We start from the raw sequence: 15,269 nt of genomic DNA, 5'->3' as shown, positions 1-15,269 counted from the left end.
TGATTTTTAAATCAGGACTTTTAAGTCATCCCCCCAAAATCCACTGAAAATCACGTCCCAGTATGCCACTATTCAGGGTCCAACCTTAAATCATGAAGCCTCACACCTTTTTGAATGTTGACGTTGGGACTGTTCACCAATACTGTGACCTTTCTCTATACCCATGGCCCTGAAGACTCAACTTTCTTAAAATTAGCAATTTACCAAGCAAATCCCAGCCAACATTCCCAGTATAATACTATATTAGGTCAATGATTCCAAAATGCTGCTAGAGAATGAATCTGGAGTAAGAACCTCACTGAGGTCATGTCTTCATGTACAGCTGTATTGCCAGTGACAGTGCTAGGTTCTCAGAAGACTTGGGGTCAGGCTTTTGCCTGAATGCGGTAATAAACCACCTAGGACCAAGCCACAGAGGGCTTCTGCTCATTTAATATATGTATGATTGCTTTTTATTTTATTCCCCTTAGCATAGTCACACTCATTATAAACAATTAACTGTGAGGTCAGTTATGGCAAAATTATTTAAATGGAAAGCAGCTGTCAGTAGTGTTGGGGATGGGTGGTGGCCTACCATAGAAGAAACCAACGAGAGTCGTCATAATCTTAAACAGTATCTTATATAGCGCAGTATATTCCATTGCGCTTTAGAATTAGAACAACAGTAATAGAACAAAACTGGGTAAAAACAGACATAGGGGTGTATTCAATAACTGTCGGAAGCTGCCGTCTTGTCGGAAAGATGGCAGCTTCTGACAGTTTTAGGTCAGAAGGGGTTCTGACCTATTCATTACGGCCCTGTTTTTTCCAACAAGTCGGGAAACCGAATGCTGTGGGAATGCACACTGATCGGCGAGGTCCCGGCCATAGCAGGAGGATGGGGCACCGTCGCCGCTGACAGCAGCGTTCACCCGGCTCCAGCAAGTGAGGTCCAACTTGTTGGAGCCGGGTGGACGCTGCCATGAGCCTCCAGTTACGCTGCTGCAGCCGCTGCTCACCCAGTTTCCTTCTCTCCTCCCCCCCATCTCCTCCTCTCTTCCGCTCCGTCTCCTCCTGCTCCACTGCTATCCCCGCTGCTCCCCCCACCGCCGCAGACATCTTCACACGGAAGCCGCTGACAGCTCCCCCTTCCCCTCAACCCCCGGCGCCGCTGACAGCTCCCCCCGCTGCCGCTGTCAGCGCACCCGGTAGCCACTGACAGCAGCAGCAGGACAGGACACCGGGAACGGCCAAATCCGACAGTCGGAATAGGGGTTGTTGGGTCCATTCCGACAACTGCATGTCGGAACGGACCCGACTCTTGAATATACCCCATAGAGGTAGGAAGGCCCTGCTAGCAAGCTTACAATCTATAGGGAAATGATACAGCTTTTACAAACCGCGACATTCTCTGATCAAACACCCTTACATCACAAGCCTTCACACCTTTGGGCAATTTTAAGATACAACCTTTGCTTCATCTAGTTCCAAACTCTAGTCCTCAAGAACCCTCAAAAGACCATATTTTCATAATTCCTGTCTGTAGAAGCAGGTAGGATAATTACTGATCCAGCAAAATATATGAACTCACCTGTGCTTGATTAAAGAAATCCACAAAACCGGACTTGTTGGGGGTATTTGGGGACTGGAGTTGGGAACCACTGATACAGTAAATTGAGCCACGTGAAAAATCCTTTAAAAGCAGATAGCCCTGTGACCGTGGGGGACCTCCCATTATCAGCACCGTGGAGGCTTTTAGTATCTACAGGATCTTTGTCACCATAAATGATATTAGAAGGAAACTGTCAAACATCCCTTTCCCCTCTCTTCTTTATATTTCTTTATTCATAATAACTAGGAATGAAGTTCCAGGAATAGCAGAAAAGGTGAAAGAAGAGAGGTTGGATATAAATGTGTGGCCTCAGTGGTTTCTACTGGTGAAATTCTCTGTAAGAGATTGGTGAAATAGTGTAGGTTGGCCAGATACAGCACCATTTTGGTTTGACCAAATAGACCAACCATTGTACAATGGGTTTGACCAAATAGACCAGCCATTGTACCATGGGTGTTCTCCTCATACAAAATCCAGTCAGAGCGGATTAGGTTTGATTGTGTCCGGCAGTGCCACGATGAGCCAATTGCTGGGTGCGTGGATTATACTGTATACTGCAGGTCAAACACGACATGCAAGAGGTGCAGTCCGTTACCTGAACAAGCATTTTATTGTGATGTTTCACCATCCACGTTCACAACCAAATTAGTTACTGACTGATCCATGAATCTACAACACTCTGTAACGTTTTCATTATACCTTCACCCTGCAGCTTCAGATTATGAGATGGACGCAATACCAATGTTCATATAAATTGACGATTTTTAGTGCCCGCGTTGTTAATGCACAGCCACAGAACCTGTGTAATTCATGAGTGTCCTGGTTTAAAGGGATAGTACGGTAAACCTGTCTATACAAATGTAGCGGTACTCACCTACATACAGAACTTCTACTAGCTCCCATACTCTGGACAAGTCTTCACTTTACGGTCAATTAAGTTAGAAGTTTGTGGTGCAATGGCACATCAACTTGCCCCAGACTTGCAGGTTGTATTATGTAGCCAAGCAATAGTCCACAAGTTCAGCACTATCTTAAGTGGTAATTGAATAATTATTAATTCCTGAAATTATTTCACTGTTTTCTTTACAAGGTAATCCCTTAAAAAGGTACTGCTGATTGTCACCAAAAAAAGGCCATGTATATATTATAAAAAATCTATATTCACGGTCAAATCACATTGTCATGACCACCAGCTATAGCCAGAGTCGCCGCCGTGTGCAGCACGGACAGCAGCTGGACGGGCTGAACTGTTGTTTTAGACACACGTCTGGTAGCCCCCAGGCTCAGTTTGACGGTGAGCTGCTCCACTGTAGCGTCGTCGGCCCTCACGCACCTTCGTAGCCGACGTTCACCTCTCACATCAATGGCACGTGGTGCTCCGCAGTTTCCACATCAGATATTTGCAATGGTGCCATGTGTCCAGTCACGATACACCTTCATTACGGCAGCACGTGAACAGCTCACAACCTGCGCTGTTTCAGAAATACTGCCGCCCTTGGCCCAAAAAGCCAATAATCATCTCTTTTTGCAACTTTGATAAATCGCCCCTTTTACCCATGACAGGAACGAACCAGCGCACAACACGTGACGTCAAATGTAGGAAGTCGTCATAATAATGTGACGCGAGTGTGTATATGTAAATATATATATAGCAAACAAAAGAGGCGGCACTCGAAGTCAGCAAAAGACGTGAAATGTATTATCACAAGAGTGTTGACGTTTCGGGGACGTGCTCCCCTTCCTCAGAACAATTTAACAATGTGCAAAACCAACAATAAATACCCACTTACCCCGTGGACCTCCCACACCGTCGTGCGTCCCCAGTCACGATCTCCCGCACACTCCGGTGTACACTCACAGCTTCCGGCGGCGGGGCGGAAGTGACGTCGCCCGGCCCGGCATTGTGACCATGGCAACCTGTTGTCACGGCCCCCCGCAACAGGTTGCCATGGTCACCATGCCGGGCGACGTCACTTCCGCCCCGCCGCCGGAAGCTGTGAGTGTACACCGGAGTGTGCGGGAGATCGTGACTGGGGACGCACGACGGTGTGGGAGGTCCACGGGGTAAGTGGGTATTTATTGTTGGTTTTGCACATTGTTAAATTGTTCTGAGGAAGGGGAGCACGTCCCCGAAACGTCAACACTCTTGTGATAATACATTTCACGTCTTTTGCTGACTTCGAGTGCCGCCTCTTTTGTTTGCTACTATTCCGGGGTGACCCCCCTGTGGGAAGGCACAGGAGCAAGTATTCTTCCTTCTGCTATTTCAGTGGAGTGCCGGAGCGACTACAGCTGTAAATATATATATATATATATATATATATATATATATATATAATGAAACAAGCCCCTTGTGTGGCGTTTTTTGTCCTTGAAACTACCAGCTGTGAGTGCCGCCTCTCTGTGTATATGTGTATATATATATATATATATATATATATATATATATATATATATATATATAGTGATAGATGGCACCCATGTTTGGTACATGTACTGCGACTTTTGAATCACTATATATAACTTCTCTTTTGACAGTTACAAAGGAAATAGTGGCTATTAGCACATGATGGCATTTCCTCTTTTAATTATGTTGCGATACAATTTAAGTGAAATCTGCTGTTGTGAAATTGATCCTGGAACAATGTGTTTATTTGTCTACTTGTATAACTGGCCGGGTCCTCTTTGGAGCAGCAGTAAGCTGAGTATGAGCGATGAGGACCTAGCAGTAAATCAGACTTGTGTTGACTCTGTTTCCGTCTTTCTTTTGGCTCCAGGCTGCTGGTCCTTTATGTGGTTTGTGTGCTTCTGTTTTCTGGCTAACCAATGGCAACGGACAGAAAAGGCAAAGGAGGTGGACCAAGCCGCCGATGCTGCGAGGGCGGCCATTGCCTTCTCCTTCTTCTCTATCATCTCCTGGGTAAGCGGCTGGTCTCCAGCCTGGTTCCTGTGATAGGTTCCTCAAAGTTATGTAGGCCAGGCTTCACTGGAATATGAAATAACTACAGTGTCCATCTTCTAAAGCCCTGTCCACATCTGGTGTAAAAGCGAGGATAGCGGATAGAGAGTAAAGCAGATGATATTATGGAATGCATACCTGGTATAAATGTAGACTGTGGGGGAGATTTATCAAAGTTTGGAGAGAGATAAAGTGGATACAAAGAGCCAACCAATCAGCTACTAACTGCCATGTTACAGACTGTGTTTGAAAAATGACGAGAGCTGATTGGTTGGTACTTTTTCTCTCCCTAAGCTTTGATTAAAATGCCCCTTATATGTCCTAGTACAAGCATGGAACTTCTAGATAAGGAAGAGAAGAAGAACCAATGCTACTTTTAGCATTAGTCATGTATCCACCATGGCCCAAAATAATTGCATTATATAAATTCTGCCCCAACCTAGAATCCGCTGCAAGTCAAGTTGCCCGGTATATACACAGTGGTAAACACCATGGTGCTTGCCATTGTCTAGCCGCAGAATATGGCCACCACACTTCAGGATGTTACATTCTGTTTCCATAACAACCAGTTTCTAATAAAGAAAATAAACATTTGTGCTATTGTGTAATCATTCAGGGTGCTCTATGGCACGCGGGATATTTTTATTAAAGCACTGTATTATACAGATATTTTATTGACTTTTTATGACAAGGCTCAAAATCCAATAAATAATAAGAATGAGTTAATAATAAAGGTCAGTAATGGCCTTCTGTGTAACGTATGGTGCTCCTGCGGTTGCTAGGCTGGTGCTACGTCTTCTGTGACTAGTGTCGTCGGTGTCTCAGGTACATGGCGGGCGATAGGACAGAGAGCCACTGAGTGGGCTTACGGTCATTAGATCGACAGTCATTAGGTCGACCACTATTGGTCGACATTCACTAGGTCAACATGGTCATTAGGTCGACATGAACAAGGTCGACATGGAAAAAGGTTGACATGAGGTTTTCACTTTTTTTTCTTAATTTTTTTCATTTTTTCATACTTTACGATCCACGTGGACTAATATTAGAAACGGTAACCTGTGCCGAGAACAGCTGTAGCGGAGCGAGGCACCGTGCCCGAAGCATGGCGAGCAAAGCGAGCCATGCGAGAGGACGCGGTGCACTAATTGGGGTTCCCCGTCACTTTACGAAGAAAACGACACCAAAAAAGTTTTTTAAAAAAACATGTCGACCTTTTCCCACGTCGACCTTGTTCATGTCGACCTAATGACCAAGTTGACCTAGTCAACCTATCGACCTAGTGCATGTCGACCAATAGTGGTCGACCTAATGACTGTTGACCCAAGTCTTGTCGACCTAATGACCCGTACCCGCTGAGTGTTGGTGAAACGCAGTATGTAACCCTATATAATGCACCTTAATGATGTCAGAGGTTGACATAGGGTAAGTCTATCACACAGCTGTATATACGTGTACTTTAGAAGATTATGGGGAAGATAAGACATACAATGACTCCACAGTTAGTAAGCTCAGCAAGCTACGAGTACCATCCCAGAATCTGTGCAAAGTGCTATAGCGAGTCGCAGTGTAACATTGTACTGTGCACAGGGAACAGTGATTATTCCACAACAGCTGGAAAGCTGACTCTGCAGGAACAGGGGAGAGTATTAATATAAGATGGGCAAATAAGGCAGAGCATCATGAGAGTTACATATGAGGGGGACTTATTACGAGGGGGGCCATATGGAAAAAGTCAGTATGAGGGAGTGACATGAGTTTGGCAGAACCAATAGAGGAGTCGTCATTTTAGGATGATTAATATGGTGGCCATGATATGGGAGAGAATCAGTATGGGGAAACTTGTGATATGGGAAAAATGTCACAAGAGGTGGGGGTGGGGCGTCAGTGTCTGGCAACCACGCCGTGTTGTCATGGGAGCCAGCGTTTTTCAAAAAGAGGAGGCAGCTCACATCGCCATCAGTGCCTACTGTATGTATTTTCGCCATGTTATGTTTCCTATCCCACCACCACTACCTAACATCTCCCCCCCCCCCCCCCCCCCGCCCCGCCCTAGCCCAGCAGTGGGAGCAATTCCCGCTGCTGGGAACCGGTTGGTGCTGCCAGTGTGCCTGTCTCTCCTGTGACTTGAATTGGGGTGGCTGGCTCAGGCATCATCCTTACTGGTTTGATTCAGGGGTGTAGAGGATAGTCCAAAAACCAGAGCAGGGATCCGGCTCTTCGTGTCCGGTCTCATCATAGGTGGTGGTAGGGGTGCAGACAGGCATGGAGATACGCCACCAGTACTGGGGTGTTGGGGTCACAGTGATGCATGACTTGTTATTGTGCACCCCCCCCCCCATTTGTATAAGCCACCCATGTCCAGGTTTTGTATGTGTGTTTTTGAAGGGCTACTTCAAGATGTTGCTATAGGGCCCAAGGGAGGAAATCAATTTGCCATCTGTCGGGATCCCGGCGGTAAGGATTGCCGGCGGTAAGGATGCCGACGCCGGAATACCGATAGCCGACAATGCCGACAGCTGGGTTACCGGCTCACAGCGGCTATTCCCACTCGCAGGTGTCCACAACACCCGTAGAGTGGGAATCGATCCTGTGGAGAGCGCATTGAGACACCGAGACCGCAGCGTGGCCAGCGCAGTGAGCCCGCAAGGGGACGTGTAGCGCTCGTCCCATTGCCAGCATTCTAGTGGGCAGGATGCCGCTGTCGGGATACTAACAGCTGGCATCCCCTCCACTTGGAATACATATGTATTCCGGGCCCACAAGTTCTAATTATGCCCCTGCATTCATCTCTTATTTAATTAGGGCGCTTATTCTTATATACATTGTATCCGGAAAGTATTCACAGCGCTTCACTTTTTCCACACTTTGTTATGTTACAGCCTTATTCCAAGATGGAATAAATTCATTTTTTTCCCCTCAAAATTCTACACACAATACCCCATAATGACAACGTGAAAAAAGTTTTATTGAGAGTTTTGCTAATTTATTAAAGAAAAAAAACTAAGAAATCACATGTACATAAGTATTCACAGCCTTTGCCATGAATCTCAAAATTGAGCTCAGGTGCATCCTGTTTGATATTACTACAGCTTAATTGGATTCCACCTGTGGTAAATTCAGTTGATTGGACATAATTTGGAAAGGCACACACCTGTCTATATAAGGTCCGACACTTGATAGTGCATGTCTGAGTACAAACCAAGCATGAAGTCAAAAGAATTGTCTGTAGACCTCCGAGACAGGATTGTCTGGAGGCACAAATCTGGGAATGGGTACAGAAAAATATCTGCTGCTTTGAAGGTCCCAATGAGCACAGTGGCCTCCAGCATCCGTAAATGGAAGAAGTTCGGAACCACCAGGACTCTTCCTAGAGCTGGCCGGCTGTCTAAACTGAGCGATCGGGGGAGAAGGGCCCTAGTCAGGAAGGTGACCAAGAACCCGATGGTCACTCTGTCAGAGCTACAGCATTCCTTTGTGGTGAAAGGAGAACCTTCCAGAAGGACAACCATCTCTGAAGCAATCCAGCAATCAGGCCTGTATGGTAGAGTGGCCAGACGGAAGCCACTCCTTCGAAAAAAGCACATGGCAGCCCTCCTGGAGTTTGCCAAAATACACCTGAAGGACTCTCAGACCATGAGAAACAAAAGTCTTTGGTCTGATGAGAAAAAGTTTGAACTCTTTGGCGTGAATGCCAGGCGTCATGTTTGGAGGAAATGAGGCACCGCTCATCACCAGGCCAATACCATCCCTACAGTGAAGCATGGTGGTGGCAGCATCATGCTGTGGTGATGTTTTTCAGCGGCAGGAACTGGGAGACTGGTCAGGATAGAGGGAAAGATGAATGCAGCAATATACAGAGACATCCTGGATGAAAACCTGCTCCAGAGCGCTCTTGATCTCAGACTGGGGCGACGGTTCATCTTTCAGCAGGACAACGACCCTACGCACACAGCCAAAATATCAAAGGAGTGGCTTGAGGACAACTCTGTGAATGTCCTTGAGTGGCCCAGCCTGTGCCCAGACTTGAATCCGAATGAACATCTCTAGAGAGATCTGAAAATGGCTGTGCACCGACGCTTCCCCTCCAACCTGATGGAGCTTGAGAGGGATCCGGTCTCTAGGTCGACAGTAACTAGGTCGACCACTATTGGGCGACAGTAACTAGGTCGACAGGGTCACTAGGTCGACAGGTCAAAAGGTCGACATGAATTTTTCACATTTTTTTTCTTTTTTTTTAACCTTTTTCATACTTAACGATCCACCCGGACTACGATTTAGAATAGTAACCTGTGCCGAGCGCAGTGGTAGCGGAGTGAGGCACCTCGCTCGCCATGCAAAGGGGACACGGTGCACTAATTGGGGACACAAAAAAACCCATAAAAAAACTCATGTCGACCTTTTGACCTGTCGACCTACACTATGTCGACCTAGAGACTCTGGCAACCTAGTTACTGTCGACCAATAGTGGTCGACCTAGTTACTGTCGACCTTGCATACCACATCCGCTTGACAGGTGCTGCAAGAGGAATGGGCGAAACTGCCCAAAGATAGGTGTGCCAAGCTCGTGGCATCATATTCAAAAAGACTTGAGGGTGTAATTGCTGCCAAAGGTGCATCAACAAAGTATTGAGCAAAGGCTGTGAATACTTATGAACATGTGATTTCTAAGTTTTTTATTTTTAAGAAATTAGCAAAAATCTCCAAAAAACTTTTTTCACGTTGTCATTATGGGGTATTGTGTGTAGAATTTCGAGGGGAAAAAATTATTTATTCCATTGGAATAAGGCTGTAACATAACAAAATGTGGAACAAGTGAAGGGCTGTGAATACTTTCCGGATGCACTGTAAATAAGAGCTGCCCTATTTGTCCTGCTGCAGTAGAACGGAAGATACGCCCTCTGCTGTGGCGTTGGCGGGACACTTCAGCATTACCAACAATAATTTTTTGAAACACCGTTCTTAAACATAGGAGTATCCACGCTGAACTCAGAAGACATAATTTAAATTTAAAATGATTCCCTTTACAGTGTTCACCATTCATTAAGCATGGACTCCTCTGACACGTAGCAGTGTGACAGATATGTCCACTATCATGTTGTGTACTCATCTGCTGCAGACACAAAAATATAATGAGATATGACTTGAGCAAAGTAACAAATGCAGAGAGGAGCTTTGAAGGGAGATGGAGGCGAGAAGCAACGTAGGGGAAAAAAATAAAATAGCACCACCCAGTGGTCATGGTTGAATAAGTTCCAATTTCTGTTGTGTACTGTGCTTTATTTCCATGTAATGCATGCATGTCACCAGGTCCGTCTTAACAGCATTGGGGGCCCTGGACAAAGCAATGCACTGGGGCCCCTACTCACCCATTCACGGGGAACCAAAACACCACAAACATGCTTCCATGCAGTAAATGGCTGTCAGCACTGTGATTGGTAGATAGCTCCAGTCACCCACCAATCAGCATGCTGACAGCCATTCACTGTCTGGCTGCAGGCTGGAATGCCTGGCAGCTCTGATTGTATGACTACCCCTACTCAAATGCCCCAAGAATTGTGGGGCCCTGGGCAGCTGCCCACTGTGCCTATCCGTTAATATGGCCTTACGCATTGCTATTAGGAGCCATATTCCTGGGGCTCTCCCATTGCCGCTTGTCATGTCCCCACAGGCATGCCCCTCTAACCACAACGCAACATTAGGGAAATTGAAAAACATATTGAATAAAAGTGTAACATAAAAAAGCCTACAGTTACGAAACCCTAGAACATCTAAAGGTTATCTATTACGTGTGGGAATTAATAGATGTGTTTAATTGTGTTTATTAAACAACCATTAAAAAAAAAACAGCCACTTTGCCAAAATACCATCTCCTTGCTAATCATTGAGGAGCGTTGAGAAGGTCTGAAACGTACGAGAGGCTGATGCAGAATGAACGAAGATGAGGTTATTAGAGGCCTGACATACATAGAGGCTTACATTGTCAGAGGCCCTAACTCATTACTCCTTACCTCAGCAGCTCGACAAGTGGTGGCTCTAAAAATGCAGAAAAAACTGCAATAAAAGTCTTAAAGAATATTACGGAGGCTGTGAGGAAAATGTAACTTTCTTTACAGTAGATCATTCTTCTGTTAATATTTCCTGACATCTCCGCTTGAAAAGAAAATGTTTGCATTGCTAAAATTCCAATGTATATAAGGTTCACATGAACCCCCCAATATACATCTGTCGTGTATGATCCCCTATGTCTGAGTGTGTCTCCTGTTTTTTTTCAGGGGTACCTGTCACTCTGCTCCCTGGAGAAATTTAAACAGTTAGCCTTTGTCGAAGAAGAGTCAAAATCTCTCCCAAACCTCTGATAACCCAGCTACCCCTTTCTGGTGCTCCAATTAACTATGGCTCATCATATTAACATAAATTAATAAACTAAGTGCACGGTTATCATTAGGGCACATATTAATTGCTTTGCTCTTCTGCCACTTGAACATGTTGGCGGTTATGTAGAACCAACGCTGAAATGTCTGTGTTAACAATAAAATGACGGACGACTTATAGTAAAAAAATACACAGATTTGTTCATTTAAAAAAAGATATAAAGCCACAGTCCCAACTCCTAATTAATTACGTTCGTAAATCTCAGTACTCTCCACGCGGGCAGTCCGATATAAATTGTAGCAGTTCAGTAATAAGTAGCAGTAATGGTTACCAGAAAGGTGGAATGATGTGTTCATGCAGTCCTTTAGCAAATGTCCTTGCAGAAGATAGTGGTCTATCCACCAGGTACCAAATTAATTGCAGAGATCTGGTCCATTGGGGACACCAGCAGTGTGGCAGCTGGCTTAACACGTTTCGCTGGGTAATGGGTGGAGATAAGTCTGTAAATCTCAGAACCTCATATCCCTTTGCTGAGTCACCATTATCACTTATATATAGATGATCAGATTGCTAATTCGTCTGCAGGAGTGCTGTCCTAGCCATGGTGTGACGGATCCTTACTGATAAATCCTGCAGTGTATATCATACTATTTATATAATTACTTATATATGAGGACATTTATTAACTAGCTATTGACCTCAGCTTTGCTTAACCTGAGGTTATATTATCTGTTGCCTTCTCATCCTAGTGAATCAATAGACTCATTGCCAAATATTCCGACTGCCACCACTGCGAGTTAGATACTGTGAGTTAGATACACTATTGATAGTTACAGAGATGAGATCTGATAATTCAGCATCCAGTCCGTCACACCCATTCCGGATGTAGTTCTAAACCTATTAACCAATCATCTTCACTCTGAAGTGTTGTTAATGCTTTCTTTGAACACCCTGCTAACCCTTTATTAACCCTTTAACCTGACCTCTCACACAGGTTCTAATGACTTTGAAAGCCTTCCAGAGATTCCAACTAGGAACCGATATGTCTCTGTTTGCAACGGACCAGTTTGGCACTGGAGCCAATGCAGGATACCCGGGTCACCCCACAGGCAGTGGCATTGAAAGCACAGAAGCCTATCAAAGCCCTCCTTTCACTGAAAATGCAGACATCAGCCCCAAGGGGTACCAAGCACCTTCTTACTGATGGAGGAGAGGACCACGGATGGTTGTACGCAGACATAAAACGAGTGTACTGATGCAGGGCAGAGAATCCAATGACTACTGCAATCTGCTGTACATTCTAGATGTGATTACCAGTGCTGGAATTATACTTGTAGTTAGATGTACAGTGCACTATGTACTGTGATATTGAATGCTTGTGTGTGATCTCTTCAAAAAGGTTTTTTTTTTTTTTTTTTATTATTGTAAGTGTTCCCTCTAAGGTAGGGATGTCCCACTTCAAACCTCCAGCTATTCTTGGATTACAGTGACCCAAAAAGATGGTAGGGTCTGTAAATCTACCTTTTACATGTAGGGTTTATTGGATTGAAGTCTCTTAGCAAACCTACATAAATTGGTCAACAAGCAAAACATATTTTTTGGCAGTTTTAATAACCACAGCGGTATAGGTAATTTTCTGTTACTTTTATGCCATTTTATGTAATATGGATCTACATGATCTACAATGGGCCAAATAGACGCCAATTTTAGGATAGCTTTAGGCATTATGTTCACAATTCATGCACTCAGGCTTTTTGTGTGTTCCCTTGTCCAGTCAGATTAAAGTTCAACTATAACAAGGTTAAAGATGGAGAACGCAGCCGCAGCGGATGATATAGAATAGTCCACGAGGCAGCAGAAATTGGCGCTCCCGACGGGAACAATGGAGGGTTCAACAGCTAAAAGTGATTATTTTCCATAGTATGTAAGTACAGTTCACATGGCTGAAATACATTTTTTCAGAGACTAAATATAAAAATTCACTGATATTGTAACGTGTAAAAGGAAAGAAACATTTTCACAAAATAAATTAATGTCTTTGTTTGTCCGACAACAAGGATGATATATATTTATATCGCCAATCGGAACTGGAAGCCCAGATTTGTAGAAATAAAAAATCAAAATAAATACAAAATATTTAAAAAAGCTTAGACATTTAAAAAACAAAATGATTTCCATCTGTTATCGCCATCCTGGGAAGGCGATAACAAAACAGCTATTGCTGCGGTGGAATTATGGGTAAGCCATCAGTAATACTACTGGCCGTGGGAGGTGGTGGTGGTGGGGGGGGGGGGGGGGGGGTACTGTCCACAATAATAATCTTATTACTCCTTTGTTGTATAGGGTGAAGCCAGCAACAAAGTTTTTTTTTTTTATTTGAAATACTTAATTAGCTTCCTATAGATTTTACAAAGACACCTGAAATGTTTCTGAAGCCGTGGTGAGAGGTTTTTGGGAAATTACTGTATTCACGTATATTTCTTGAAATCATAAAGTTCCGAAGATGTCTGCTCGCTCTTTTATGCCAGTTGTGGTTTCTAGTTATAAATATTTCCAGCAATATAAGTCCTTTATTTTAAATATTTTAAATGAATGCCTCCTAGCCGATTTATTCAAAGAACAATAAATATAATGCAACTCTGCAAAGAGAAATAGCTGGTATAAAGCCATTTAAAAAATTAAATAATAATTTTAATAATAATAAAAAAAAATATACTAAAACATTAACTTAAGTGTAGGTATAATTGTGTGGCCTGAACGGAAGATCAACCTAGCAGGTTGTTAGGAATCACTGAGGTATGATGTCTACGTGGCCAGTGTGGTTAGGGTGTAACTGGGCGTGGTGTGGGTGGGTCAGGGGTGTGGCTTATTATGTCCCGATTTTTCTTTTGAAAATGTTGGGAGGTATGCAGCAGGATAGCATCTTCTAATAGCCCTGAATTAAACGTGTGATTCATTGTGAAGTTGATTAATAGAGCATGCAGCTCCCAACAGCTTGATTATAGCCAATCATATTTAGTGCACCCATCACCAAACCACAGTAGAGGCAGCCATTTTGTGCCTCCTTGACACGTCACTGAGGCACACAATTTATAGGATGTATTATCATGAGCGGTTGTCCAGCACACAACATGGCTGCCTCTTGCTAGTCACCAGGACCACTTTCACGACAGACTCATGTAGTGTTTTTTCAGAATCCATTCCTATATGTGATGGATAAAGACGTACAGGTCTAAAATACTTGGCACTAAACTACGACAGGGACAAGAAAATAATAATGCACTATCTTCCTAGTCCCAGGCAGCCTTCTAGTAACATGTAGCAAACCAGTTGTAGCTAGGAATACAGGGGCCAATTTTTCAATGAGTTTTATCATCCGCAATGAGTTTGTAAAACTCATTGGGGGATATTCAATTGTTTGAAAAGTCAGTTGGGTGTCTGTTTTTTCCTATCTAATAGCAAGAAAAAACAGACATCCAACCGACTTTTCAAACATTTGAATTCCCCCCATTGTGTATGATAAATCAGCTCCCAACTGTCATTTTTTTTCAAACACATGTCAGTTGGGCGGTGATTGGCTGGAGCACCATTTATCATATTTAAAACTCCTTGCGTATGATAAAACGCTTCATAAATCAGCCCCATACTATTTAATGTATATTTTGGGGTTCTTAGAGGGAACACTGGAAGGTTTTATGAGGTGGAATTTGATCTTCTGAAAAACGTTCTGTTGACATTCAGTTTATGTGCCTGTCAGATAATGTGTCGCCTTCTCTACCTAAATGTATAATTGTATCGCTGATGGTGTTTGTGGCTGCAGCGCCCCCTGATATGGTACCATGTGAATTTACAGAGCACAAATGGTCACATCCAAACATAGGGCCCGTTTAGCAACAAATTTTAGCGGTTTAAAACTTGTTGCGTATGATAAAAGGTGCTCCAGCCAATCAGCTCCTGCATGTATTTGAAAAATTACTGTTGTGAGCTGATTGGCTGGAACATCATTCATCATACGCAACACGTTTTAAATAGCTAAAACTCATTGCTAAATGGGCCCCATAGTACAAATTATACTATCCGCAACAAAGGAGATGAAAATAAAAGGCAACAAACACAATATACATGGGTGGTTCAATAAATAAGGTAATTGTGTTCATTTGTTCAACTCGTACATATACGTATACTCAATAGTCCCTATACTTGTCTAAGCATTTGTTCCAATGGCATAAAAGAAACCAGTGTCAAACGCCTGAAGCCAGGATATGACGGATTGCCGAACTTTACCGCCAGTTGTGAATCGCCTTCCCGCCACCTTACAGTTGATGTGGGGACAGTATGACTGAT

General features: G+C 43.8%; 1 protein-coding gene across 2 annotated transcripts in view; it reads left to right on the top strand.

Annotated features, from left to right (window-relative positions):
* Positions 1-14,846, top strand: part of SYNGR3 (synaptogyrin 3) — a 60,109-nt gene extending 45,263 nt beyond the window's left edge. Inside the window, exons 3-4 of one of the 2 annotated variants that reach the window (XM_063934918.1) lie at positions 4,369-4,511; positions 11,920-14,846. In XM_063934918.1, coding sequence (XP_063790988.1) covers positions 4,369-4,511; positions 11,920-12,129 — 353 coding nt within the window. In that variant the 3' untranslated portion in view covers positions 12,130-14,846. The other variant, XM_063934919.1, reaches the window with a different exon arrangement.
* Positions 14,847-15,269: the final 423 nt, after the last annotated feature.

The sequence above is a fragment of the Pseudophryne corroboree genome, chromosome 7 (genome assembly GCF_028390025.1).
Source record: "Pseudophryne corroboree isolate aPseCor3 chromosome 7, aPseCor3.hap2, whole genome shotgun sequence".
In the NCBI taxonomy this organism is placed as follows: domain Eukaryota; kingdom Metazoa; phylum Chordata; class Amphibia; order Anura; family Myobatrachidae; genus Pseudophryne; species Pseudophryne corroboree.
Note: the sequence above shows the minus strand (reverse complement) of the source record. Positions and strands in the feature narration are given on the sequence as shown.